Source organism: Mauremys reevesii, linkage group 6 (genome assembly GCF_016161935.1).
Source record: "Mauremys reevesii isolate NIE-2019 linkage group 6, ASM1616193v1, whole genome shotgun sequence".
NCBI classification, from domain to species: domain Eukaryota; kingdom Metazoa; phylum Chordata; order Testudines; family Geoemydidae; genus Mauremys; species Mauremys reevesii.
Window position 1 is genome coordinate 4,340,090 of NC_052628.1, and position 27,140 is coordinate 4,367,229.

The 27,140-nt window shown below is 44.6% G+C and overlaps 1 protein-coding gene across 3 annotated transcripts in view; it reads right to left on the reverse strand.

Annotated features, from left to right (window-relative positions):
* DNAI1 (dynein axonemal intermediate chain 1) overlaps nt 1-27,140 on the reverse strand; it is a 305,324-nt gene that overhangs the window by 188,524 nt on the left and 89,660 nt on the right. For all 3 annotated transcript variants that reach the window (XM_039543627.1, XM_039543625.1, XM_039543628.1), the window contains exon 13: nt 1,198-1,445. In XM_039543627.1, the coding sequence (XP_039399561.1) occupies nt 1,198-1,445 (248 nt within the window). The remainder of the gene's footprint in view (nt 1-1,197; nt 1,446-27,140) is intronic.

Sequence of the window (27,140 nt, forward strand, 5' to 3'; positions counted from 1 at the left end):
TTTTCCCTTGCCTCTTTCCCACTGCTCCAGGGCCCACCACAGGAGCCAGCTTGGTTCCTGTAGCTCTCCGCAAACTGAGTTCTCTCAGCCCTTTATAGGAAGCCTTCAGCGGGAGGGATCCTGTCAATCATTCTGAGAAGCGTATTATTTTACTTTGGCCCAACTCTTGTTGTGGTAACAGGGAGTTCCAATAGCAGCAGGAAGGAGATGGTGATGGGGAATGTTCTCCCACTCTGTCTGTGGAGTAGGTGCAATGCGGTGCCAAGCATCAATGGCAAAGGGCCCCATGTAAACCGGTCCAGAGATCACTAAATACATTTGCTACAGGAACATTTTTAAGTGACCTTAAAATTCCAAAGTTTCTGTATGATGCATTAACTGAAATAATACACGATAATAATACATAAATGTCACTTGCTGTACAGGAAAACCATGGGAATACCCTGCAATTAGATTCCTCGCTTCTTGGACTTTATTCAACGGAAGCCGTTAATAACATGTAACCGTTACTGTGGGTTAAATTCTGTCTGGTACATGCCAGAAAACTCAGAGCCAGCAGATTCTAGCACAGGATCAACCGCACCCATCTTGGCCCCAATAAAACATCACCCATTGTTATGGGGCATTGCCTAAAATGAGAGGGCGTGGCCTGCTTGTCGTGATCAATGACCCAGCAAAAGCCTTTATGTTCAGCCCCAATGCAGTGTATTGTTGGTCTCAGTGAGAGTCAACTGCACAACGGGCTGTCACTGGGCTGATCTTGCCAGAATACAACTGTCACTCACAGCTGATTAATCATTCTGTACTTTCTGCCCACTTCCTGGTGCCTGCCAGAATCCGGTCCTTTGCCTTTACCTTTACAAGATAAATAGCCTTACGCGCAGGATGTCAGTGTGACATCGATAATATACAAAGGAGATTGGCTGCTCCCAATAAGAGAAGTCGGTCCCTAATCTCAAATAAAGTGAAAGAAAAGTAATTATTTAATCAAAGTTTTGGTGCCTATTCTGGCTCATTATTTCCTTCCTGTACATTGCAATAGGATTTATTATGCACCCCGAAAGTTACCAATCAGTAGCTAGTATTACAATGCATACAGGGCCAAAGCATACGCTTGTCACTGTGCTGTTTGAACTCGATCTAACTGAACATCGCTGTAGGTAAAAGGAAATGAACGACCCCTGCTGGGGCACCCACCTGCCACACGGGGTCTGTGTGCTTCCCTGATTTAGCAGAGCTCTTGTAGCCTGGCTGAGAGTGCAACTTTTTCAGGTTGTAGATGGCCACATTGCCATCATAGAAGCCCACGACAAGAAGATAGGGATGGTCATTGTGGATGTCGAGGCACATGATGCCGCTCTCGCTGCTGAAGATGTACTCAGGGAAGGAGGGGTTCTTCATGGTGTACAGAAGGAGCATGCCCCGGCTCTGCTTCATGAAGTCATCTAGAGAAAGGAAGATCCACATCATGATGTGAGTGTGATGTTACAGCCCATATTCTTTATGGAAATATGCTTATGATATGGATATGGCATAACTGAGATCTATTTTATGCAAGATGGGTCTTGTAAGGTATCATCGGAAAGGTTATATTTTACTGAATGTTGTTATCCAATTTGTAGGCATGTATCATTTCGTATCTACAGTTAAGAATATTAAATATGTCACAATTTAACTCATGTGTGGGAGACACCCACCAGGCAACAGTCCATCAGCCTTGATGGGCCATTAGGAAGAAACAATAAGACTTTGAAGATACTAATCTCTCTCCTTCCTGAGAGGCGTCCTGGGACGTAGCTGTGACACCACTAGGTCAGGTGGTCCTGTCACCTGGTACTAAACACCATCTTGAACTTCTAGTAATTTTCAACTAAAAGGAGGGGGAGGTCAAGATTGGGAAACAAAAGATTCCCACCTTATGTAAATCTTATTTCAGGCTGGGGAGAAAGGCAAACAGGACTCTTCCCCATTGCCTTCCTGCCCAGGAAGAAAGACTGCTGAAAATACCGGAAGAGACAAAGGAACTGAGCAGTAGGAAAGGCAAAGGCTGAGTCCAGACTAAAACAGGAGTCTAGTCAGTAGAGAGAAATAACTGGAACTCTAAGCTACAGAAACTCTGCAACTTGCCTAAAACAACATTTAGGGTGAGAAATTATTTATTGAAACCAGTCTCTTTAAGATCTTAAACTTAGTATGCATGTTTTGTTTTATTTGCTTGGTAATCTTTGTTCTGTTTGCTATCCCTTATAATCACTTAAAATCTGCCTTTTATAGTTAATAAACTTGTTTTGTTTATTATTAAACCCAGTTCGTGCAATTTCTAACTGGGGGGAGGGCAAGTTGTGCATATCTTCCTCCACATTGAGAGAGGAGACAAAGCTATGAGCTTACATTGTACACATTTCTCTACAGTGCAAGACATTACTATCTTGGGTGTACCTTCCAGAAGGAAGCTGCATTTGAGTGCTGGGCGATTTCCTAGCTGTCTTCTCATAGAGAGCTGTTTGCAGTCTCTGTGAGACTCTACAGCTGGTGCGTCCCTACCTGCGTGTGTGCATTGCCCAAGGCCGGAGAGCCTAATTCAGCAAAACAGGGAGAGGGAGGCCAGGCTAGTGGAGCAGGCAGGCTCAGTGAAATCCCAGTACATCAGGTGGCATCCCAGAAGAGAGATCTAACCCCTCACAGTGAGCACAGGCCTCCTTCCTTCCAAGTTCTGTAATCACTGATGTACACGGTACAATGGCAATCATCATCCTAGAAATAAACTGAGAACCAGGGTAGCAGAGGGATATATATCATAAAGGCATTTTAAGGGGGCCTGCCATTCTTACTGAGGGGTCCTCAGCTCTGGAGGCACTTCCCCCTTTGGTTCTCCAGAGCCTGGAGTTGGACATGATGAAAGGCCTGTGTTTCCTCTGCTTTGTTCTAAGAGGGAGGGTTGAGTGTCTGGGAGAATGAGTCTGAGCTTCCGACAGTCGTTCGATGTATATGGATTTTATTAACCTTGCTGAGCTCCAGATGGATGCACTTTTAACCTCTATATAAAAAAGGAACTATATCATCTCCTTTATTCCCTGCAGGGGAAAACATTTAATAAACCATCTATAGCATCTAGCACCCAACACGTTAAAATATAAATGTAATGCCCAAGTCACTGCTGTTTTATTTCTCATTTGTTTGTTTAACCTCACATCTGTGTTTTGTAATTGCAGCTTCTCTTCCCTCTAAAACTACTGTTTCCCTTCCTACCTAGTTTCTCCTTTCCACGGTGTGGTCTGATGTTAACTCCGCTCTCTTGAAATGTCTATTTCCTTCTCTTTATTAGCTTTTGGCCTCTTCTTTGCCCCTCCCCCCATGACCAGGTTGTCTGCTGCAGTTCTCAGTTCTTCGTTCATTTAAGAGAAAATTTCCCATGCTCAATGGGAGTAGAAAAGGTGTTGCTACAGAGAAGCTCATTCTGATCTCCCATTTTTGATAAGGGATGAATTCAAACTGGAACAGATGCAGAGAAGAGCCAGTAGGATGGTCAGACGAATGGAGAACGTACCTTATGAGAGGAGACTTAAGGAGTTTGGCTTGTTTAGCCTGACAAAACAAGGCCTGAGGGGAGATATGATTGCTCTCTATTTATACATCAGAGGGATAAATAGCAGGGAGGGAGCAGAGTTATTTAAGTTAAGGGCCAATGTTGGCACAAGAATAAATGGCTATAAACTGACCATCAACAAGTTTAGGTTTGTCTAATTTCAAAGGTTTCTAACCATCCGAGGAGTGAAGTTCTGGAACAGTGAGTGGGTGAGATTCTGTGGCCTGCGATGTGCAGGAGGTCAAACAAGATGATCACGATGGTCCCTTCTGACTGTAAAGCCTATGAGTCCATGAGCTCACCAGAGGCAAAGAAGGAGCTTTGCTATAGTAATCTATTGAAACAGATTTCTCTGAGGATGTATTAGCCATATCTACAGATACATTCTTGCTGTTGTGTGCTGTTTGGCACATGCTATATGGAGAACAAATTTTCTGTTTACAGAAAGATTTTAGTTTTCAAGCACATAACATATGCCCCACCATGGCAACAGTAAGATCCTTTTATATTATTTCCTATCTTGCCTGATATTTTGAGTGTGTGTGTGTATCCCACAGATCACAGTAACTTCAGAGAACTCTCCCAGCAGGTACAGAACACTCTCCTCTCTAGCGATATAGTATTTCTGGATCTACACTCAAGCCTGTAATGAAGTTTCTCTAACAAACTACATACAAGTGTGAATACTTTTGAAGAATATCTGAAGAATAAGTGAAGCTGCCCATTCATTGATAAAACTATTACAAATAAGGACTAGTATTGCAAACATATATTAATCTACTAAACATGCAACATTCCTTTCAATGGTGCTGTACCTCAGGGAATGGTAAGCAAATGGGCTTTGTATCAGAGTGGTAGCCGTGTTAGTCTGTATCCACAAAAACAACGAGGAGTCCGGTGGCACCTTAAAGACTAACAGATTTATTTGGGCATAAGCTCTTCATTTGAGCTCTCAAAACTGGAGACTCTCAAACAAAACCAACCTTCCATACAAACTTCCTCGTGGCTGGACTTTACAAAAACGAGCCGAGCCATTTACAATGCACACTTTACTTTCTCTACAGAGGAAAAAGGACAGTAAACTATCTAAACTCCTACATGCCACAGGAGGTTACAACAGTGGTACCCTCAACTCACCCAACAATACTGTTAATCTATCCAACCACACACTTAGCCCAGCAGAACAGTCTGTCCTATCTCAGGGACTCTCTTTCTGCTCCACCACCCCCATGCACATGATACAGTTCTGTGGGGATCTGGAGGCCTACTTTATACTTACCTACATGCCTCCAGCTTCCATCCAGGACACATCACACGATCCATTGTCTACAGCCAAGCCCTAAAATACAATCGTATTTGCTCCAGTCCCTCAGACAGAGACAAACACCTGCAAGATCTTTATTAAGCATTCTTAAAACTACAGTACCCACCTGGGGAAGTGAAGAAACAGATTGACAGAGCGAGATGGGTACCCGAAGTCACCTACTACAGGACAGGCCTAACAACGAAAATAACAGAATACCATTGGCCATCACGTACAGCCCCAGCTAAAACCTCTCCAGCACATCATCAATGATCTACAACCTATCCTGGAAAATGATCCCTCACTCTCACAGACCTTGGGAGGCAGGCCAGTCCTCACTTACAGACAGCCCCACAACCTGAAGTAAATACTCACCAGCAAATACACACCACACCACAGAAACACTAACCCAGGAATCAATCCCTGTTACAAACCCCATTGCCCACTCTGTCCCCATATCTACTCTAGTGACACCATCAGAGGACCTAACCACATGAGCCACACCATCAGGGGCTCATTCACCTGCACATCTACTAATGTGATATATGCCATCATGTGCCAGCAATGCCCCTCTGCCATGTACATCGGTCAAACCAGACAGTCTCTATGTAAAAGAATAAATGGACACAAATCAAACGTCAGGAATGGTAACACACAAAAGCCCATAGGAGAACACTTCAATCTCCCTGAACATTCAATAACAAATTTTAAAGTAGCCATCCTTCAACAAAAAAATGTCAAAAGCAGACTCCAAAGAGGAACTGCAGAGCTACAATTCATTTGCAAATTTAACCCCATTAATTTGGGCTTGAATAGGGACTGGGAGTGGCTGGCTCACTACAAAAGCAATTTTCCCTCTCTTGGTATTGACACCTCCTCATCAATTATTGGGAGTGGACCACATCCACCCTGATTGAATTGACCTTGTCAACACTGGTTCTCCACTTGTAAGGTAACTCCCTTCTCTTTGTGTCAGTATATTTATGCCTGCATCTCTAATTTTCACTCCACGCATCAGAAGAAGGGGGTTTTTACCCATGAAAGCTTATGCCCAAATAAATCTGTTAGCCTTTAAGGTGCCACCAGACTCCTCATTGTTCAAATGGGCTTTGTTGTTTTAGAAAAAGGCAAGATTCTGACACTCTTATCATTTACTTTACTGGGGATTGAAAGACTGCCCTCCTGAAGCTGACATGCGATTTGGTTCCAGTATTGAGAAGATTGTGCTCAGTGAAGGTGAGGCTTCAACTCCATTCAGCAGCCTTAGAAATCTCAGAGAGAAACACTAATAGATGGTAAGAAAAGTAGGTGAGGTGACCTCTTTTCTCACAGAATGAGCTCTGAGTCCTTCCAACACTTGTAACCTTACCTGGTCAACTAAGAAGTCGAATGTGTTAGATAGCTTTTGAGCTCAGCTTGCGTCACCCCTTCTCCCCAAATGTGATGAATAACTGGAATGATTTCCTAAAGGTCTTTGTTCTGTACAAATAATAACTAAGAAGACCACAAAGGAAATGGTTTCTGAATGTCACCTCAGTTAGACCAATCTTCAGTAGAAACTTGGGGTGAAGACACACTTTCATATTAGCTTTATGAAAAAACTGTGATTGGAGGTAAGTCTCAAAAGCCTGAATTTTACAGATATAATTGCCACCGGTGAGGCTAATTTTAAGGAAAAGTAGAGTGAAGAGAACATTCCACAACTGGTTCAAATGGATGGTAAGTAAATGTAGTAAGGACTTGGATCGGAGCCCATACTTCAGTAGCACAATGAACTAGTGCATATAGATGAAAAATCATTTCAGGAGTAATATCACTGAAGGGTGAGAGATGACAGAAGAATGCTAAACTGTGATAGCTACAAGGTGATCCTCAACAATTGACAAAGGCAACCCCGATTTCATCAGGAATATTAAATATTCTAGAATGGCTGGGACCGGGAATGTCTGAGACACTGAGCCCTACTATAAGGCCATTTTAAATCATGGGTCTTCCAAGGGGAAGGCTTGCAGAATTTCAGTATAACCCAGAAGTTCAGAGTATCCAAAGTCCTGATCAGTGAAGCTCTCAAGATGCAAGCCACCAGGTGAAGCAACTCTGGGTCTAAAATGACTCTTCCTTTCTGAGGCAGAAGGTCTGGAGACATTTATAATTAGAGATTGTTATTTTGAGAGAGCAAAGTCTGAATACCATGTCTGATGGACCCAAGCCAACACTATTAGAAACATATGCATTATTCCTTGACTTGCTTTCAATACAACATGAGGCAACAACAGAAATAAAAGGAAAGCATCCAGAATACCCGACTCCAATGAAGAAGGGATGTATCTGATGGGAATCCTCAATGTTTGCCTGAGCTCAGGCCAAATTTCTGACCTTTGGCATAGATAGAACAAGCGTAATTGTGAATGCCACCACTTGGAAAGAGAAGATCCACTACAGAACATTTCAGATACCATTCATACTGGTCTCGCACTTGACAGTTAGGAGTCTGGAAGCAGTTGCATGCATGTATCAGTGCCCAATATGAAGACTGAAGCACTTGATGCATTGAAATCCAACTCAATACACAGTGGCACATTCTGGTGGCTCAAAAAATAATAACTTGACAGCAACTGATGATGTTATATGTCTCAATTACTTCACAGTCAGAACAACAAATCCAGAGCCCATGCCCTGGAATAAGCTAGAGTGGCACTACACTACTTCAGTTTGTGAGGTAGCCTTCATTACAAGGCACTCAGAAATAATGGTGATGGAAGCCACAAGATCCTACATAGAAAACCAAAGGTGTGATGAGAGCCACTGAATCATTTACGAGAATAGATAGAAGGAAAAGAAGAGTGATCAGGGTGTGAGTTATGTTTTATCTTTTATGTTATGTTTCACTTTTAAAGTCTGTCTAAACCCAAAGTTCTCCTGTGAAACCCTAACATTACAATCCGAATTAGCTTTCAAAAACAGCTGCTGCTGCTGTCTAAAACATTTGTCTGTGTAGGCATTTCTAAAATGACAAGATGGGAGGTAATATGTTTATTGGACCAACTCTTGTTGAGGAGAGAAACAAGCTTTCCAGCTTACACTGAGCTCTTCCTCAGGTCTGGGAAATGTACTCAGAGACCTGAAGAAGAGCTCTGTGTAAGCACCAAAGCTTGTCTCTCTCACCAACAGTAGTTACTCCAATAAAAGATAACATCACCCACCTTGTCTTTTTAATAGCCTGCGACCAACACTACTACAACAACACTGCATACAACATACAGGCATTTATAATGCATTCATTGCCACTGCCTAAAAGTGTCCTCATAAATGCTGAGTTCTCATGAGAATCTGAGCTTTTCAAAAAATGAGAAGTAAATCTATAGCCTTAGAGTCAAACACCTGTATGGAATTCAAATAAGCAGTCAAAGTTCTCCTTGATTCCTTGAGAAACACCTTGTGCTCATATCAATGAGCTCAATGCAATTATATCTTTTACAGACCAGGTGGGTGAGGTAATATCATTTACTGGACCAATTTCTGTTGGTGAAAGACAAACTTTTGAGCTTCACAGAGGTCTTTTTCAAGTCTGTGGAGCTTGAAAGCTTGTCTCTTTCACCTACAGAAGTTGATCCAATAAAAGATATTACCTTACCCACCTGGTCTGTCTCATATCCTGGGACCAATGTGGCTACACTACCACTGCCAACTTTATATCTTTTAGACAGACGCCATGGTGCTTGGGGATGAATCTTGCATCAAAGCAGAGATTTTCAAAGAATGGTCTCTATTGTCCCTGAGGCAAAGAAGAGATTCCTGAATTAATAAACCAGTCGTATGGTTCCTAGTGTGATAAGTACATCCATCATCCCCTTTCTACGGCTCAATAATCCAGAATATTATTCCCTTACATCTCTCACACTGCCTACTCTGATCCAAAACACACCATGCACCAATTGTACGAAGGCAAGAGAAAACCTTTCTCGTCAACATGGCTCAAGAAGTCTGCAGGCTACATCAAAACATTCTGGCTATTGCTGAAAATCTGCCCTTTCCAGCCTCTAAAAAGAAAACCAACACAGGGAAGCACATTCGTAAACAGCTGCCTGTGTCTGAGCTCTACAGCTGCCCATGAATATTTGACTTTTGTTGTCTGCCTTAGATGTGTTCACTCTTTGATGACTCTGTTTGCTGGTGTTTAGTCCTGTAAGCTTTGATTCTTCAAAAGCCAAGGGATTAAGCTATTGTATGTGCTTGAGAGATATGGCAAGCGGGACCCAGGTTACTTACCAGCAGGATCAGTTCAAAAGACAGAAGTTTATGGTGCCCCTATGAATGACAGAGATTTATACTTGCCTTAAAACTACTTTGACAACAGAAGTTAAGTGAATGCCTACACCTTTCCCCCCAATGAACAAAACATCACATAGTGCTAGAAGCACTGCGAGTGCAAAAGGACCTAAGAAAGGAACTGGCCAGCATTACGGAGTTTGCTGTAGTCCAATTGCCCTAACAGAGCTGGAAAAGAATGACTCTTTCCGAGGAGCGCAGGAAGTTTGACAGTGTGCTGAACTCATTTTCAAGGGCTGCTGAAATAATAATAATCAGCAGTTTTATAATGTTTTACAGTACTTTGAACATGCACAGACTCTAGACTAGTTAATCCCTTGAAGGACGGTAGGTTGAGTATTATCACCTTCTTACAGATGATGAAATTGAGAAAGGAAACGTGAAGTGACTTGCACAAGACCACACAGAGAGTTAAAGGAAGCGAACTCAGCTCTCCTGAAGGCTCATCCCTGTGCTCATTCCTCCACTATGCTCTGCCTAACAGAGCATCCCAGTGATATGTGAACAAGATGGCCAGTGTCCAGGAGAGAGATTTAAACAGAAGCCACTGTTAGAACCCAATGTGTGCTTCTGCCCCACCGACCAGAGCAGAAGCACTATGCCAAGGTGACGCAAACCTTAATGGATAATTGTGGGTCCTGGATCTGTGTACATGCAGTACATACCATAGCCAAGCAAAACTAATGCCAGAATTTTCAAAAAAACTCCATATTTGGGTCATTCATAAAGTCATAGAGTTTAAGGCCAGAAGATACCATGAGATCATCTAGTCTGACTTCCTGTATAGTGCAGGCCAGAGAATGTCATTGCTATCCCTGTAATGAGTCCAATAACTTGTGTTTGACGTAAGCATATCTTTCAGAAAGGCATGAAGCCTTGATTTGAAGATGTCAAGAGATGGAGAATCCACCACTTCCTTGGGTTAGTATTTCTAGTTGTTAATCAAACTCACTGCTAAAAATTTGTGTCTAACTTTTAATTTGCCTGGCTTCTGCTTCCAACCATTGGCTCTAGTTGTGCCTTCCTCTGCTAAATTAAAGAACCTTTAGTACCTCCTATTTTCTCCCTGTGAAGATACTTACACATCATAATCATGTCATCTCTCAGTCTTCTTTTTGACAAGCTAAACAGATTGAGCTCTGTGAGTCTCTCACTGTAAGGCATTTTTTTCCAGTGCTGGAATCACTCACTACTAGCAAACACAGAGGTAAAATCCCCTTCCTACTCCTACTCTCTATTCCTTTGTTCATCCAACTATTGCATTGGCTCTTTTTGTCACACATCACACAGGGAGCTCATGTTAAGGTGCTCGTCCACAATAATTCCTATGTCCTTTTCAGAGTCACTGCTTTCTAGGATAGTCCGCCATTCTGTAGGCATGAGCTTCACTCCTCATTCCTAGATGTATGAATTTGCATTTGGTGGGATTAAAACTCATTTTGTTTGAATAGGCCAAGTTTACCAAGAGATTCCGATCACTCTGTATGACCAGCCTGGCATCCTTATTTACCACTCTGCCAATCTCTGCGTCATCTGCAAATTTTAAAAGCAGTGATTTTTATACATACTTCCAGATCACTGATAAAAATATTGAATAGCATTGGGTCTAGTATGGATCTTCATGGAAACTTACTAGAAACTCCCTCCTTCAATGGCAATTCCTTGTTGTTGAGTACTTACTAAAATCTGGACAGTGTTTAGAAGTGACATATCACTGTTAGGGCCCTCTGACTATGAGTGGAATTCACAGAGCATGAATACTTCCCATTATCAGAAAACGCTCACACATTCTAGTCAGTAAAATGTGGTATTGCAAGAACTGCAAACTCTGATGCATCAAATTAATTTGCTGTAGACAAACTCTGGGTTGTTTTATGTTATGCTAATCAGATGTTTGAACATCATAATTTAACACTCCACCTGGGCTTTAATTCCAGGTCTTTCTCATTAAATGAAAGTTATTGTCAGTGACTCTGTTTAGAAAGCACAGAACTTGTAGTGGTGATGCAGGAGGGAGGGGAAATAGGAATTTGTTAGTGCTTTGGACATTTCAAAAGAGAAGAAACTGACGGCTCACATGGCAGGATGTCATTTATGCACCTCCTGAGCTCTGCCATAGACCTAATAACTCTGCCATGGGCTCTGCCACACATGGGAGGCCACCCACCTAAGTCACGTGGATCAATATATAAAACCTACTTTTAAAGAAACAAGCTGTCACGGAACCATACTTCATACTCTAAATCAGGGGTTGGCAACCTTTCAGAAGTGCTGTGCCGAGTCTTCATTTATTCACTCTAATTTAAGGTTTCGCATGCCAGCAATACATTTTAACCTTTTTAGAAGGTCTCTTTTTATGTCTATAATATATAACTAAACTATTGTTGTATGTAAAGTAAATAAGGTTTTTAAAATGTTTAAGAAGCTTCATTTAAAATTAAATTAAAATGCAGAGCCCCCTGGACCGGTGGCCAAGACCCAGCAGTGTGAGTGCCACTGAAAATCAGCTTGCATGCCGCCTTCGGCACAGCATGCCATAGGTTGCTTACTCCTGCTCTAAATGTTGGCTGGCAAATGAACATAGGAGATATTGAGCCAGCAGGAGCAAGGGAAATGAGAGATCTAGGTAATGTTTGGACCTGTGAACATTTGACATTGTAATCAAGAGGAGAGGTTCAGAAGTAGAGAAGAACAGAGGCAAAAAGGGCCAAAAATGTGAATCCCTGAAAACAGTGACTGCTCCGTGGGAATGCCTGTCTTGTTCTGGAGTTACACTCCCAGGACATAAAAATGAGATCTGTGTCTAATTAGGAATCAAGGCTGAAAAACAGAAAGGGAGAAGGAATATGTTACAGGGCTGAATTTGCCAGGCTGTATGTCAGAATTGGTCTTTTTCTTAAATCGAACAGGCTTTTCTTTGGGGGTGGGGGGCGGATAGAAATCCCTTTTTTGATCTGCTTTTTTAAAAAGCTATTTTTAAAAACTGTTACTTTACATTAAAAATAGTAGCAGTTCCACCACCATTATGTTATGTACACACATACCATGGACATGACATTATGAACCCTATCAGCTGTCAGAGAAACCGTGACCAAATGACCTCTCATTATGGACTCAGATAACACTCAGCAAAGCCAGCACAAATCGGATACGGCACGCTGCGAGTTACCTTCCCCCAAAACATCTCCTCTCTTCTCCCTCCTTTCTCGGTCATCATTGACAACTCTACTACCTCTATTTGCCAGAAGCTGGGAATGGGCAACAGGGGATGGGTCACTTGATGATTCCCTGTTCTGTTCAATCCCTCTGGGGCACCTGCCATTGGCCACTGTTGGAAGACAGGATACTGGGCTAGCTGGACCTTTGGTCTGACCCAAATATGGCCATCTTTATGTTCTTGTGTTCCTTATCTCTTCTGCTATGCAAGTTTTCAACCTTGGTGTACTTTTCAACCTCTCCGCCCACCCCCATACAAGTTGTGGCCAAATCCTGTTGCTTTCTGCTGTCCAACATTTCTAAAAACATGACTTCCTTTCTGTTCCTTTGGTTAAAACCCTTTTCCAAGTGGTGAAACTCTCTCACCCCAGCTGCTTCAACCTTCTCCTCTCTGGCCCCCTCACTGCTGCAGCTCTTCTCTGAAGCCTTTCCAAAATCCTGCTCTTAAGTTCATCTTCCTAACCCCCCACGTTATCCATGTCACTTGCCTCCCTGAGTCCCTTTACAGACTTCCCCATCACCGGGTCCTGATTCAAGGCTCCATTCCGCCTGCATCTTTGACCTCCACTTTTATACCCTCGCAGTGCCAATATCTTGTGCCTGACCACACCTCTTTGAGACTCACCTTGCCCTGCCCCCTATGCATTCTTCCACGCTACTTTTATAGGGCAGGGACTGCATCTCACTGCATGTTCCGTACAGTGCTCCGCACAGTGTCAGCACTCAAGAAATGATTACGAATAAAGCACCGCACACACTCACTGACTAATCACTAACACTCCTGTGAGGTATTATTGTTCACAGAGGGCCAACAAACACCAAGGATGGGCTCCATGATGGGACTTCGGCTTTGCAATCCTGAGTGTCACAGTGCCTAACTTTTAGGCACCTAGAAAAGCCAGGAACAAACCTGCAATCCACAAAGCTGAGTCAGGCGCCTGGGCTGTCCATACAATGAATGGGGAGAGACAGGTGACTAAAAATGCAATCCACAAAAGCCAGCACATTAGCTGGCAGGAGCCGCCTAAACCAGCCAATAGGCAAGACCGACAACAGGGATGTGTCCTAAGCCCCACCCTTCTCTCAGAGACAGGCACCTAAAACCAGGCTGCAGGGAGGCTCCTCGCGCCCCAGCGGATGGGGCAGCGCACACAGCTGCCTGGCTGTGCCTCCGTGTAGGAGCTGGAGGGGGGTCATGCCGCTGCTTCTGGGAGCTGCTTGAGGTAAGCAATGCCTGGAACCTGCACCCCTGACCCCACTGCACACTCAGGTAGTATCAGACCCAATTAAGGGACATCCCACACCACCAAAGTTAGACTTTTACCATTGACTTCAATGGGTGCAGCATCTAGCCCAGCAAATCTCAAATGCAGCGATGTGTGGCTTTTCTTAGCCACAGCCTCCTGGGCTATGATTTGAGGGGGGGAGGGGGCAAAGCAGCAGCCCTTCCTCCTCCCTCATGCTCCTGGACGCACTGTCTTGGTGTTGATTGCTGGGGCTGTCAGCAGGGGTTGGGCCCTGCCCTCCTCTGGAGACACCTGGGCACAATGCTGGAAGAGCAGGCAGCTCTGAGTTCCTCACCCTCTGGGGAGGTGGGGCTCACTGAAGCTTTAGGCTTCACTCTGGGGTAGCGGGCCCCAGGCTCTGGCCTCACAGCTTTGGGCTCCGTCCCCCCGCCACCTTCCCCAAACCCCCCCCCCCCCCATCCAGGGTTTAATTTGTCCCCAGGTTTGCTGGGGCTGAGTAAGTCTGCTGTGAATAGTGATACTTGTATGTTTGTTAATATCACTTTTCACAACGGACTTACTAGCTAGCAATAAATAATTATAATGATCTGGACGTGTATATGTGCATATGTATTTGTTTTTCCTAAAACTAATTAAGTATTTTAGGAAAAAGTGTGAAAGCGGCCAGCAGCAAGAGCTGGTGGCTGCAGTCTGAAGCCGTCAAATAATTTGTCCTAAGAACCCCATTCTAGCCCTACTCCCTGGCCCCGAGATTGTCACAGCAGTAGTGTAATTTTTTCATTTTTTTATCTATTTAAGCCAATCTACCACCACACCAGCAGTTTAGGTAGAATTCTTGTGCAGCTTTTGGACTTTATTTTTTTCCCACTTACATTAAAAAAAAAATACCCTAAGTAACCCTCTTATCTACCTCACAGACCAGGTGAGGACTAAATAATATTTGCAGAGAACTTTGGAGAAATGAAGAATTAGACAAATACTAAGTATTATTATTACACATTCATAACCAGCAACTAGGCACAATGAGATGAATTAAAATTGAACTCTTGCTCCTGCCTTCCCTTATTTTACTCAGCTCAAGTTAGACTCGATAGTAGTATTTAATACCTGCTGGACTTGTGAGTTTCTTTCCTCAGTCATTGTTCCGAGAATTTGCTTTGAATTCTTGACTGACTAAATATTTAACAGTGCCATCAAGTGGTCAAGTGTTTGTTAGCTCCAGACTGCCTTCTAGCATACACGCTGCATTTTACAATTCCAGGTATCAGTCTGGTCCAGGCGGTAGATACTAGATATCTACAAAAGTGCCTATCTTGTATAACCATATCTGCATGCTTTTATTGCAGATGAATCCGTGCTGCCTATGTTTTAAAATTTCTGATGTGTTCAAGGAACCCTGAATGAGCAGTGAGCTGATGCTCTCCAAAGTTCATGAATCTTTAGTGTTTATAATTTGACTTTGTGGCCTCTTGAAGGCAGATGGATGCCTGGTGACACAGCACTTCTGGGGCGGGGGGGGGGGGAAGGGAGGGCAGAGTTTGTGTATATGTGAGACGGGGTGGACTAGGCCCAGAGACTCGATGCAGGGCTGGCTCCAGGGTTTTTGCCACCCCAAGTGGTGGGGGAAAAAAAAAAAGCCGCAATCCGCAGCAGCTCCACCATGCCGCTTTCTTCTTCGGTGGCAATTCGGCGGCAGGTCCTTCCCTCCAAGAGGGACCAAGGGACCCGCCGCTAAATTGCCGCTGAAAAGCCCGACTTGCTGCCCCCTCCCCTTGGCTATCCCAAGCACCTGCTTGCTGAGCTGGTGCCTGGAACCAGCCCTGCCTTGAAGGAAGCCTCAGAGTCCTATCACACCCATCCCAGAAAAGGAGCAATAGAGGAGTCCTCCAAGCAGCCTAGAGTGGCTACAGGGGAAGCAGCCCAATCACAGAGGCTGCAGAGAGCAGCCAATCAGGGCCCAGGAGGCATACAAAAGGAGCTGCGAACCCAGAGACAATCCATTTCTCATTGGAGCCAGAGGAATGCAGATGGTGCTCCTGGCTGACCAAAGGAAATTGAAGCACCATGGACAGCTCAGGACTGGCGGGGACCAGGGCATCGAGGAAGAGCTCCTGACTGGTTGCTGGGCCTGAACTTAGATAAGCCCTGAGGTAAGAGTAAAGATTTGGCCATGGGTGGGGAAGTGCCCCAGGGAACTGAAAGCCGTGTAGTTAAAGGGACACGGTTGTGTGTGGCTGCTATTCTTACGGTCGTTGGGCTGGGACCCAGAGTAGTGGGTGGGCCCAGGTTCCACCCACCCCCACATAGGCCACTGGGGAGCTGGCTTACAGTGATAAACCCCCAGAAGAGGATCTGAACTGTTAGTGGCCCAGCTGGAGAGCTGGGGCCAGAATAGGCTAAGAGGGTGAAACCGTTGCCTCCAGGGAAGAAGCCCTAGGGGTATGGCCCAATACTTGGGCTAGGACTGTTTAAAGAACACAGACACATGTGACCGGAAGGGGTGCTTGTAAGAGGTGGGTACCATGCTGTTAGTGTGTTTTGGGGGATTTTTGTCAAAGAACCAGAAAACGTTGACCAAAATGGAAATCTCCTGGAAAACCATTCATTTTGGTCAAAAAAGCCATTATTCACATTTTAAAAAGTTTCAGTGAAAAATTCTGACCCGCTCTATTTGGCTGTGATGGTCACCCCAGAGACAAAGACTGCTGGGGACTGTTAGACTGAAAACCTCCATGATTGGTCTCTGTTCCAAAGTTAATTTTTATGGGAAAAAGAACAGGAGTACTTGTGGCACCTTAAAGACTAACACATTTATTTTAGCATGAGCTTTCGTGAGCTACAGCTCACTTCTTCGGATGCTGTAGCTCACGAAAGCTCATGCTAAAATAAATTTGTTAGTCTTTAAGGTGCCACAAGTACTCCTGTTCTTTTTGCGGATACAGACTAACACGGCTGCTACTCTGAAACCTGTTTTTATGAGAAGTTTATGTAAAAAATCCCATTTGCTGTTTTTGAATTTGATAAAAGTGTAAAAATTCTAGACACACTTTTTAGATGCAAAATAGTTTCCACCTTGACCACATGCCCATGGCTTTCAGAAACAGACACCCTTTAAACATGTCCATCTAATTCAGTATCCTGTCTATTACATTTCTGAAGAGCTAAATGCCAAATAACAATAAACCACAACAGCCAGCAAACAGAGCTGTGAACAGGGGAGTTTGGGTGAGAGTTCTGTTGGAGGAGAAGGGAGGCGCAAGCCCCTGGTCCTTAGGGACAGTGAGTGAGGTTTTTCTGTTTGTTTTGTGTTTTTTCTGTTTTGTGTATAAAATAAGAACAGAGAGGCCTGTCACCAGAGCTGACCCAGAGAACAGAAGGGTGTTCCGTCTGCCGGGAGCTGAGATATGGGCTATGGACCTGACGCTGAAGAGGATCCTAATGGGAGCAGGAAAGAATCCACTGACTACTCATCACGTGGGAACAAATGACACAGCTAGATTCTCGTGGAACATATCAAGAAAGATTATGCCAGGTTGGGGAAGATGCTTAAGGAAACAGAGGCTCAGGTTGTATTCAGTGGGATTCTGCCTGTCTCTAGAGGAGGAGAACAAATGCGAGACAAGATTAAAGGACAGGTTACAAACCATAGTTAGTAGTTCCGCAATTTCACATTTGAGTTCTTTCAGAACTCTTGGGTGAATGCCATCTGGTCCCGGTGACTTGTTACTGTTAAGTTTATCAATTAATTCCAAAACCTCCTTTAGTGACACTTCAGTCTGTGACAATTCCTCAGATTTGTCACCTACAAAGGATGGCTCAGGTTTGGGAATCTCCCTAACATCCCCAGCTGCGAAGACTGAAGCAAAGAATTCATTTAGTTTCTCCGCAGTGACTTTACCGTCTTTAAGTGCTCCTTTTGTATCTCATTCGTCCAGGGGCCCCACTGGTTGTTTAGCAGGCTTCCTGCTTCTGATATACTTTAAAAACATTTTGTTATTACCTTTGGAGTTTTTGGCTAGCTGTTCTTCAAACTCCTTTTCGGTTTTTCTTATTACATTTTTACACTTAATTTGGCAGTGTTTGTGCTCCTTTCTATTTACCTCACTAGGATTTGACTTCCACTCTTTTAAAGATGCCTTTTTATCTCTCACTGCTTCTCCCCATATATCAACCCCCACAACATTCTTTGGAGAGATTTTTAAAATGTTTGACTTCTTTGAGGTATTATACATGCTGCTTTGTACCTTGCCCAGTTATCTACCTATCATCCAAGTAACAGATGGTACAACTTAACCCCCAAAGCACCCGATCCATTTTTGCTGAAATACTACTTGTGTGTTGGCTATGCCCTACGGTAACCTCCGTACCTGAGCAGCCCTGTCTATGTTCATAGTAAGGAATTTCCTTCGTTCCTGATGATGTGCTTGAGAGAGGTCAAGGTCCGTGAACCTGAACTCTCTTGCTAGTTTAGCAAATAAATCTGAAGGTCTGAGGTTGGATATTGATCCCTCTCCAACCTGGGGTTTATAGGGACTTTATAGTCCCCACACATTCTTCCACTTCCACCATCTTTGCAGATGAACACACATCTGTGCATCACACTCATTGAACTCCACAGGGGAAGTTATTCTCTGCTTTTGCAATTCTTCTGATTGTCTTTCTACAGGTTCCCACAATGCAGAAGCGACAGGACAAGCTTCTAACAATTTGGTAACTGCATTTTCAGCCACCCGCATCTTTGCTGTTGCATATTAAATACATATGTTCATTAAATCTTCCACCAGATTCAACTCATGAAGCATGGTGCACCAGCCTGATTTAAACTGTAGTCAATTTCTGCCAATCAGTGATGGCTCATTTCCTTCGGGCACAATAAATAGTAATGATAAGCCACTGCCTTGCAGTGACTTGCAAGCATCCTAATGCTTTTGTCTCTCCAGAATTTCTAAAGTTTCTGGAGACTGATATTCCAGATTCTTTCAACTTTCCAAAGACTGGAAGTCTTGAAGAATCCCAGAGGGGGTCCCCGACCTAAAATGTTCATATTATAACACTCAGTGAAGGGTGAAAGCAAAACACTCCTTTGGGCATATTCTGAGGGGTCAACAGATTAGGGAGTTTCCTTCCAAGCCTGGAATGGCCAGTGGCAGGCTGAGACACTGAGCTCCTAAAGTGGGGATCAGCAGAGAAAATGTTATGTTTCTCTTGAGCTGTGATGACAGACGAAGGTCAGAGCTAAACAGGACTTGAAGATACCATGAGCTTCAGATCTGCTGAAAACAATATATTGCACAAATTTTCTCTAGAGGTTTACAAATGCCCTCTGTTCAAAGATGATCCTCGCTCACTTCCAGAAGAGAAGGCAGGGGAGGAAAGTCTTTGTGGAAAAGATTTGTTAATTTTTTTTGTACTTCTTCCCTGTACAATGCTGTATAATTCCTTCCTAAAATGCCCTAGAGATAACAACAAAATCTCCTGCCCCCAGAGTTTACAATCCATTTACTCACACACACAAATAATGCATCCGAAGAAGTGAGCTGTAGCTCACGAAAGCTCATGCTGAAATAAATTTGTTAGTCTCTAAGGTGCCACAAGTCCTCCTGTTCTTTTTACAAATACTACTGGTAATAACAGACTGAAATCCAACATCGATTCATAGAGTTCAAGGTCAGAGGGGATCACTGTGCTGTTCCATGGATTGATGTTACTGTGTTAAAAACTTGCAACTTGTTTCCAGTTTGAACTTTGCTAACTTCCACTTCCAGCCACTGGATTTTGTTCTGCCTTTGTCTGCTAGGCTGAAGAGCCCCCTAGTGCTAGATATCTCCTCCCTGCATAGATAACCATAGACAGTGATCAAACTGCCTTTTTCTTTCTTTTCTTTTTTTTTTTTTTTTGGATAAGCTTAACTAGATTGAGCTCTTTAAGGGTATGTCTACACTGACAAGTTTCTGCGCCACAATTTATACCACTTTTATTAAAACGCTGGAATTAAACCACTGTTGCATGTCCACACTGTGCTCCTTGTGACGCTGGAGCACATCTACATTAGCAGCTCTTGCAATGGCAAAGATAGCAGTGCATTGTGGTAGCTATCCTATTGTGCAACTAGCCTCAGGATGCTTTGGGAAGGGTTTTCAGTTCCTCTCCATCGCACCCATGCCTCTGGGTTCAACAGCATGAGTGTTCCACGTTAATGGTTTGCTTTGTGTTCTGGAGCAGATCAGCACAGCACACAGCAGCTGTCAGAAATGGTGCTTTGAAAGGGGAGGGGTGCATGTATCCAGGGCAGCTAAGTTCAAAACAATGAGCAGAGCGGTCACTTGAGGCATTATGGGACAGCTCTGGAGGCCAATTACAGCACAGAAAGCAATCAAGTGTCTACACTGGCAACAAAGCGCTGGAGCCTCTGCGCAAATAGCCTTACGACTCTCATTAAGGTGGTTTTTTGCAGCGCTGCAACTGAGGAGTTTCTGCGCACGAAGTGGCTTGGCAGTGTGTACACATCTGCAGTTTGAGTGCAAAAAGCTGCTTTACTGCGCAGAAACTTGTCCATGTAGACAAGCCCTAAGTCTTTCACTGTAAGCCAGGTTTTCCAGACCTTGAATCATTCTCCTGGCTCTTCAATCTCCATCTTTTAACAATCTTCTCAAAGTGTGGACACCAGAGCTGGACAGAGTATTCCAGTAGTGGTCTCACCAGTGCTCTCTAAAAATGCAGTATCGCCTCCCTTCTCCTGCCCAATATTCTGCTGTTAGTCAATACATCCCATATATCATATTAGAGTACCTTCAAGAGTACCTTGCAACCCCTAATGGTCTCAAGTAATCTCTTCTTACCCTTAAAGTATGCTAGAATCAGGGGACTACCTTAGTACGGAGGGAGCAGCAAGTCATAAGTCCCTGTAATTAGTAGTTCTTAAATAAGAGCTGCAGAAGAGTAAGCCTTCCTACCAAATCATTCCTTCAAGAGGCTGCCAACACAACCAAAGCATTTAGATCAGATCCCAGCTGGCAAAAGGAGTCGGGCTTCCTGTTCTCCACGGCGGGGGTGGGGGGGAAGGGAGGATAAGCTAAACCTCCCAAGGGGAACAATGTCCAAAGGGAGGAGCCTGGCCTGGAAAAGTAGAACTCCACATTGAGCAACCACTATGGAAAATGAGTCCTAGAAATGGGAGATCCAGAAGGATACCGGCTGAGTTCCACAGGAGCCTCCCTTACATCCATACCTCTGCAGAATCCATTGCAAAGGTAGCTCTGGGAAGAAGAGGTCCCACAAAGGCCCCTTGGCCATGAGTGTGGAGTACTAGGGACTCTGTCACAGACTTCCTGGGTGACCAGGAGCAGGCCACCTAGTCTCTCCATGCCTCGGTTCCCCACCTGTAAAATGGGGACGATAGAACTTCCCTACCTCACGGGCATGATGTGAAGATATATGAAACTTGGTGACACACTCAGTTGCTACAATAATGGGAGTCATATAAGTACCTAAGATAGACAGATGATATGCTGACTGTGCAACCACAAGCCAACTCCGAAGAGCCCTCATATCCAAAGATTTTGAAGTCAACCAGTGCAATAAACCTGGACAACTCCAGCATCAGGTTAGTGCGCAAACAAAATTAGCTTTGCTGGGAGATTTGAAGTACAGCATACATGCTGCACGTTCCCCAGTTATTTCCCTCTTCACCCTTGCTTGGCCTCCACACACAGTGAACATACTCGGACGAATCCATGTTTATTATAAGGTGCCTTCATGTTAGTTTCTTTGTATTTTTTTCATTGTCAAGTCCCATAGAGGGTGTAGACTGTGCTGGAATTGAACACTGGAAAGCTGACCAAGGTAAGGGAGTTTGGAGGAAGGACTGGTCACTCAGCACACCGGAGGAGAGGGGGGGGAAGGAAAGCAGAGGAGATGTAATTGCATGCTCCACTTTGCCACAGTATGAATCATTTTCCAATCAGCTTCTCTCACTTATATCACTGTGAGGCAAATGAATACAGCCAGTCAGCAAAGGAAAGCAACAGGCTGTAGAACTTGGCAGAAGAATTGTTGTTTTCCATTTTGTGCTTTCATATCGGCCCTTCCCTCCACAAAACATCTAATCAGCAGACTCTGTGGTGAGGAAAATGAATGGTTTTCTTCTGGGAGCCTCCTCATGAGACCAGTGAGCATGACGGGTTTGTTTGAAAATATTTGATTAGAAAGAGTGACTAACATTGGTATGGGAGCCTGTGGGAATTAATGTAGCCCCGCTGCCCTGTCAGGATATTTATAATACACAGATGGGACAGTAAAGCTAGTGGGGGGAGGGAGGGTGTCGACCCCACACAAGGGCTGAATAGGTAGAAAGGACCGATTAACCCTGAGACCAGCTGCACCTGGAAGAGAGTCAGGGCTGCTAAGCTCTAACTAATGAGAAAGCCCAGGAAGTGGCAAGCAAGAAGGAGCACTGTCCTCACTCCCTGGAGAGGAGGGAAGTGGAGAGAGACAAGGAGGAGTCTTCAAGGGGAGTACACCCAAGGATCCTGCCTGGGAATAGAGACTCTGGCAAGAACTGAAGTGAGGGTGAAGAAACCACAGGGAACAGAGGAGGCTCCAGAGGTAACTTAGGCCACGTTTACACTTACCCGCCGGGTCGACGCGGCGAGTTCGACTTCTCGGAGTTCGAACTATCGCGTCTGATCTCCACCGCGGCAGGAGGAATTGCCGGAGTCGACCTTGGAGCCGCGGAGTTCGCTTCCGCGGCGTCTGGACGGTAAGTCATTCGAACTAGGGTAGTTCGAATTCAGCTACGTTATTCATGTAGCTGAATTCGCGTACCCTAGTTCGAACCAGGGGCTGTGTGTAGACCAGGGCCCAGTGATGGGCCAGAAGACAGAGAAAGGGATATAGGAAGGGTAGACCGTAGTTGCTAGTTATAGGGTCACTGAGCTGGAATGTGGAGTAGTAGGCGGGCCCAGGCTCACCCTACCAGGCACTGGGGATGGAAGACTGCCTGAGATGGTCATCCAGTGGGACTTTGAAACTAGCCCAGAAGGGGAAAAACTATAGTAACCTGGGTGGAGGGCCCAGCCATGAAGTGGGAGGACCCTGAGTTACAAAGAGGGAGTAACTGAGAGAGAGAGAGAGAGAGATGGGGTGAGCTACCAAAGGAGGGGGTGTCATATTGGTCAAGAGCTAATCCCTAGAGGAGGCCACCAGGAGACGCCGCAGCAGTAGGTGGTAGAACCCCCATGACTTAACTACTTTAGCATGTGGCCCATAACTCCCTTCTCTATTGACTCTCCCCTTACAAGATGAGCAGTGAATTACTTCCAAGCAATGGATCCAATGGGTGAATATGAGGTTCTGTAGAAGCCCCTGTAGTTTACTTTGGACTTCTGGGTGGAAAACCTCCCTCATAAGGAAGAATGTACCTGAGAAGCAACTGACCAAAAGTGTCCCTCCCCCAGGTGTTTTACGCAGCAGGTCCGCATTCTCAAAAAGCATCTCCCTAGTAGGGTTTTCCCCATAGGCTCTTTTCCCCTAGCAGGGGGATTTTGGCCCAATCTATTTGATGAGTTTTAAAGGCATATTCTAGATGTCTGTGACAAGGCGTAAAGGCACCAGCCTGTCATGGGCTCCCGGGTTCCTGCCTGTCACATGGCTGATCTGGACACAGCTATAAAAGAAAAGGGGAATCTGGTGCAAAGGAGGCTACTGTGGAAAGGATGGATCCTCTCTCCTCGCAGCTGGCAGAAGCTGGAAAAGCCTCAGGCGGTGACTACCCAGTCGTGAGAGTTGATTTGCTCCAGTTCTGAGTTTTGTTGCTGGAAACAAAGCAAGCCCTGAGCAAAGGGATGTGGCATGACAGGTAGCTGGACTTCTATTGTTCCTTCCCCAGCTGGTGAGTCTGCCAACCGGCTCACAGTCTGACTTGCAACATGTGGGTTTTTCATGAAACAAACATTTCAGCACCCAAAGATTACAGCCTCGGGGGTTGCTTTTTTTACACCCCACCCGTCATAACGACAGCAGAAAGACATTGTAATGAAGGGCAGGGGAGGGGCGGAGGAGTGCTGCTGGCACTGAGCAAGTAAAGTACTCGATGTGGGGTAAGGGGGAAGACACAATGAGTCTTCTCTAGCCTTTGTGCCCCAGAGCAGAGAACAGCCGTTCTCAGGGTGGAGAGTGCAGGCCCTGCTCTGAACTACTTCAGCCACTGGTGCTGGACTCCCCAAAGGGCTGAAGTGAGTGGCAGTAGGCACTGCCATTAGAAACCTGCAGCGGGCCTGGGTCAGCTGACTCGGGTTCAGGGGCTGTTTAATTGCCGTGTAGACATCTGTGCTAAGGCTGGAGGCCGGGCTCTAGGAGCCTGCGAGGTGGAAGGGTCCCAGACCTCAGGCTGCAGCCCAAGTCTGAATGTCTCCACTGCAATGATACAGCCCCATACCCCGAGCCCAGTGAGCCCAAGTCAGCTGGCAGGGTCCAGCTGCAGGTATCTAATTGCAGAGTAGACCATGCCCAGAGTTTTCCTGCCAATGCACCACCAATGGAATGGATACAGTGTCTATATTACCAGGCAATCTCCCATTGAAAACAGTGGAGCTGGTTCTGATCTCTGTAACCCATGGGCATCAATGGAGGTACAGCAAGGTAAAAGAGAGGTGGACATAAGAATCTGGCCCAAGATATTTTAGATATCATCCGTTGTCTACATCTCTCATATTGTATAGTGCAGAAGGCAATGTCCAGAAACACGCAGTAGTAATAATTATATGTGCTCTATAGGTAGGTTTCAATGTAAATTATCACAGTCACTTCACAGGATCTCCAGAACAACTACTCTGCAAGTGTTCACAAACTGAAGACCATTTATTTTTTTTAATTTAAGCTGAAAATAACAATCCCTCTCCATTCTCTACCAACAACTGTGCAGATCTGAATAAATATTTTGGTAAACAAAAAGAGAAAAATAATCACGTTTAGCAATGGGGATTTGGGACAGTTGTGTTTTAACCGTCTCGAAAAACAGGGCTTCAAATGGGAAAAGAACAAGTCTGGTAACTCTGGAGGCCAATACAAAGCCTGGTCCCCAAATTAACTAAGATTATCTATCAGCAGTATAAAGTTGAAGCAGTTTAACGCAAAACAGCAGAACTCAGAAACTGAATTACAGCCTTAGTATTCAGCCTGGGAGTACGTCCTGTCAGCTGCAATGCCATGTGCAAGAAATGATAAGAATTTGTTTCAAAGAAGAAAAGGAAATTGCAATTTTCAGAGCATGCTGTGAAGAGTGGAAGGATCAGAGCACTGTCAGAGGGGCCGTGCACCGTGTCACATACAGGAAGGAGATGAGCTCTACGATATGAAGCACAGATGGGGGACACCAGGGTGACTTGGGGTTTGGCTAGACAGCTCTAGAACCTTTTACACAAAATGTTCAAATTTGCAAAGCTTTCCTCCCCTAAGCTGAACTCACTGGTTCTCAAGGGGATTTTAATGCATTCCAAACCCAGAAAACTTTGTTTAAACAAGCAGCAAAGAATCCTGTGGCACCTTATAGACTAACAGATGTTTTGCAGCATGAGCTTTCGTGGGTGAATACCCACTTCTTCGGATGCAAGTATTCACCCACGAAAGCTCATGCTGCAAAACATCTGTTAGTCTATAAGGTGCCACAGGATTCTTTGCTGCTTTTACAGATCCAGACTAACACGGCTACCCCTCTGATACTTTGTTTAAACAAATAAAGTCATTAAGTGATAACAATAAAGTTACCAGCCACAAACAGTGACAGCTAACAGAAGAGTTTTGGAGGGCGTAGCTGGGGCTCTGTGCTATGAATCTATTAAATATCTTCGCTTATGGTACTAAAGAACTTTAAAGCAAAGGAATGAATAGTTAGGAACATAGGAATGGCCAAACTGGATCAGACCCATGGTCCATCTAGCTCAGTGGCCTGACTCTGACAATGGGCAGCACCAACTGCTTCAGAGGAAAGTCCAAGCAAGGCACCTGTGACAATGTTGCCAAGTCTTTTAATTCTATTATGAGTCTCACGCTATGTGGAGTTTTTCTTAAAGCCCCAGCTCCTGGAGTCATGACTGTGGGAGCCTGCCTTGTGATTTCTGAGCCCTTGCATGCACTGGCAGTCCCAGGGAAAGTTTCCTCCTAACCCCCAGTAGCCAGAGGCTGCCTTATGCCCTGAAACATGAGATTTATTACCCCTTCCAATACTCTTTTAGCAGTCACTATTCTAAGTGAGTGTTCTTGTTCTCCATATTCATGCCTAAGCACATCAGAAATGTTTACGCTGGCCACAAAACAAACATTAATACATTCTTCTTATCATGTAGATTTCATCACAGTGCAACCATCTTAATTCTGACCCCAAAATTGGTGTTTTAATCTAAATATTTTCCTTTAAGGGATGCTGTTAAAAGGAAAATAGTATCAGTTAATACATTTGTCAATCAACAGAATTACTTTTTTGGGTAAAGTACTTGTAACTGCTGTTTCCTGAGAAGAATACTGTAGATTCTGTTTCACAGAAGGAACGCATAACAGTGCTGATTTCTAGTATAGAATGTGGGCTTGCATTTGAGAGTAATCACCATGTGCAACTGAGGTGCAATCTGAACAAGCATCTCGCAGAAGACACAGAAACCCAGACCCCATATTTTATCTCACACATGCCTGTGGATTGTTTTTCATGCCAGAGCCCCACCCTAGAATGTGGACATGACTCACACCAGTCCATGCTGATTTAGGCCAATGTATTGGATGTAACTTACACCCATCGCCTTGGTATCAGAGCACCTAAATCCATAGCATATTAAGTGCCAGACCCACGACTGAAACCCAGGTCTCTGAGGTCCACAGACAAGACCTAGGCCTTTGGCCACAGTGCCTTCTATGTTTGCACCACTGTTTATATTATCTCTGAACATAGCACCTGATCCAAAGTCAATTTGAGTCAAAGGAAATCAGCCCATTTATTTCAGTGGACTTTGGATTGTTGAGATGAGCTCCTGTCTGCATCCTGTAGAACTTGCCATACCAGTATTGCCCTGGCCTCTTCTTTTGTCATTCAGTGTTGTACGCATTCTATACCAATATGCATTTCCTCATCTTTTGGGGGCGAAGCCAGACTTTAAGGCACCTGCTCCCCTACATGGTGTAAACTTTGCTTGTGCCAATCAGAAACGAACACAAACAGGTTTTGGGCCCCGTCCCCTATGACACTTCTATGATGTCATAGTGGGTACTTTATGGCCTGCCTGCCATGTGCAGGCAGGGAGAGGAGAAAGAAAACGAATCCTGTGTATACCCGTGTATTCTGTGTATACCCGTGTATCCTGTGTATACCCGTGTGTCCTGTGTATACCTGTAACCGAGCCTGATCACCTCGAAGCCTCTCTCTCAGCTCACGTGTTTCAAATAGAGCTTCTACGTTTGCCGGTCGTTATGCGTT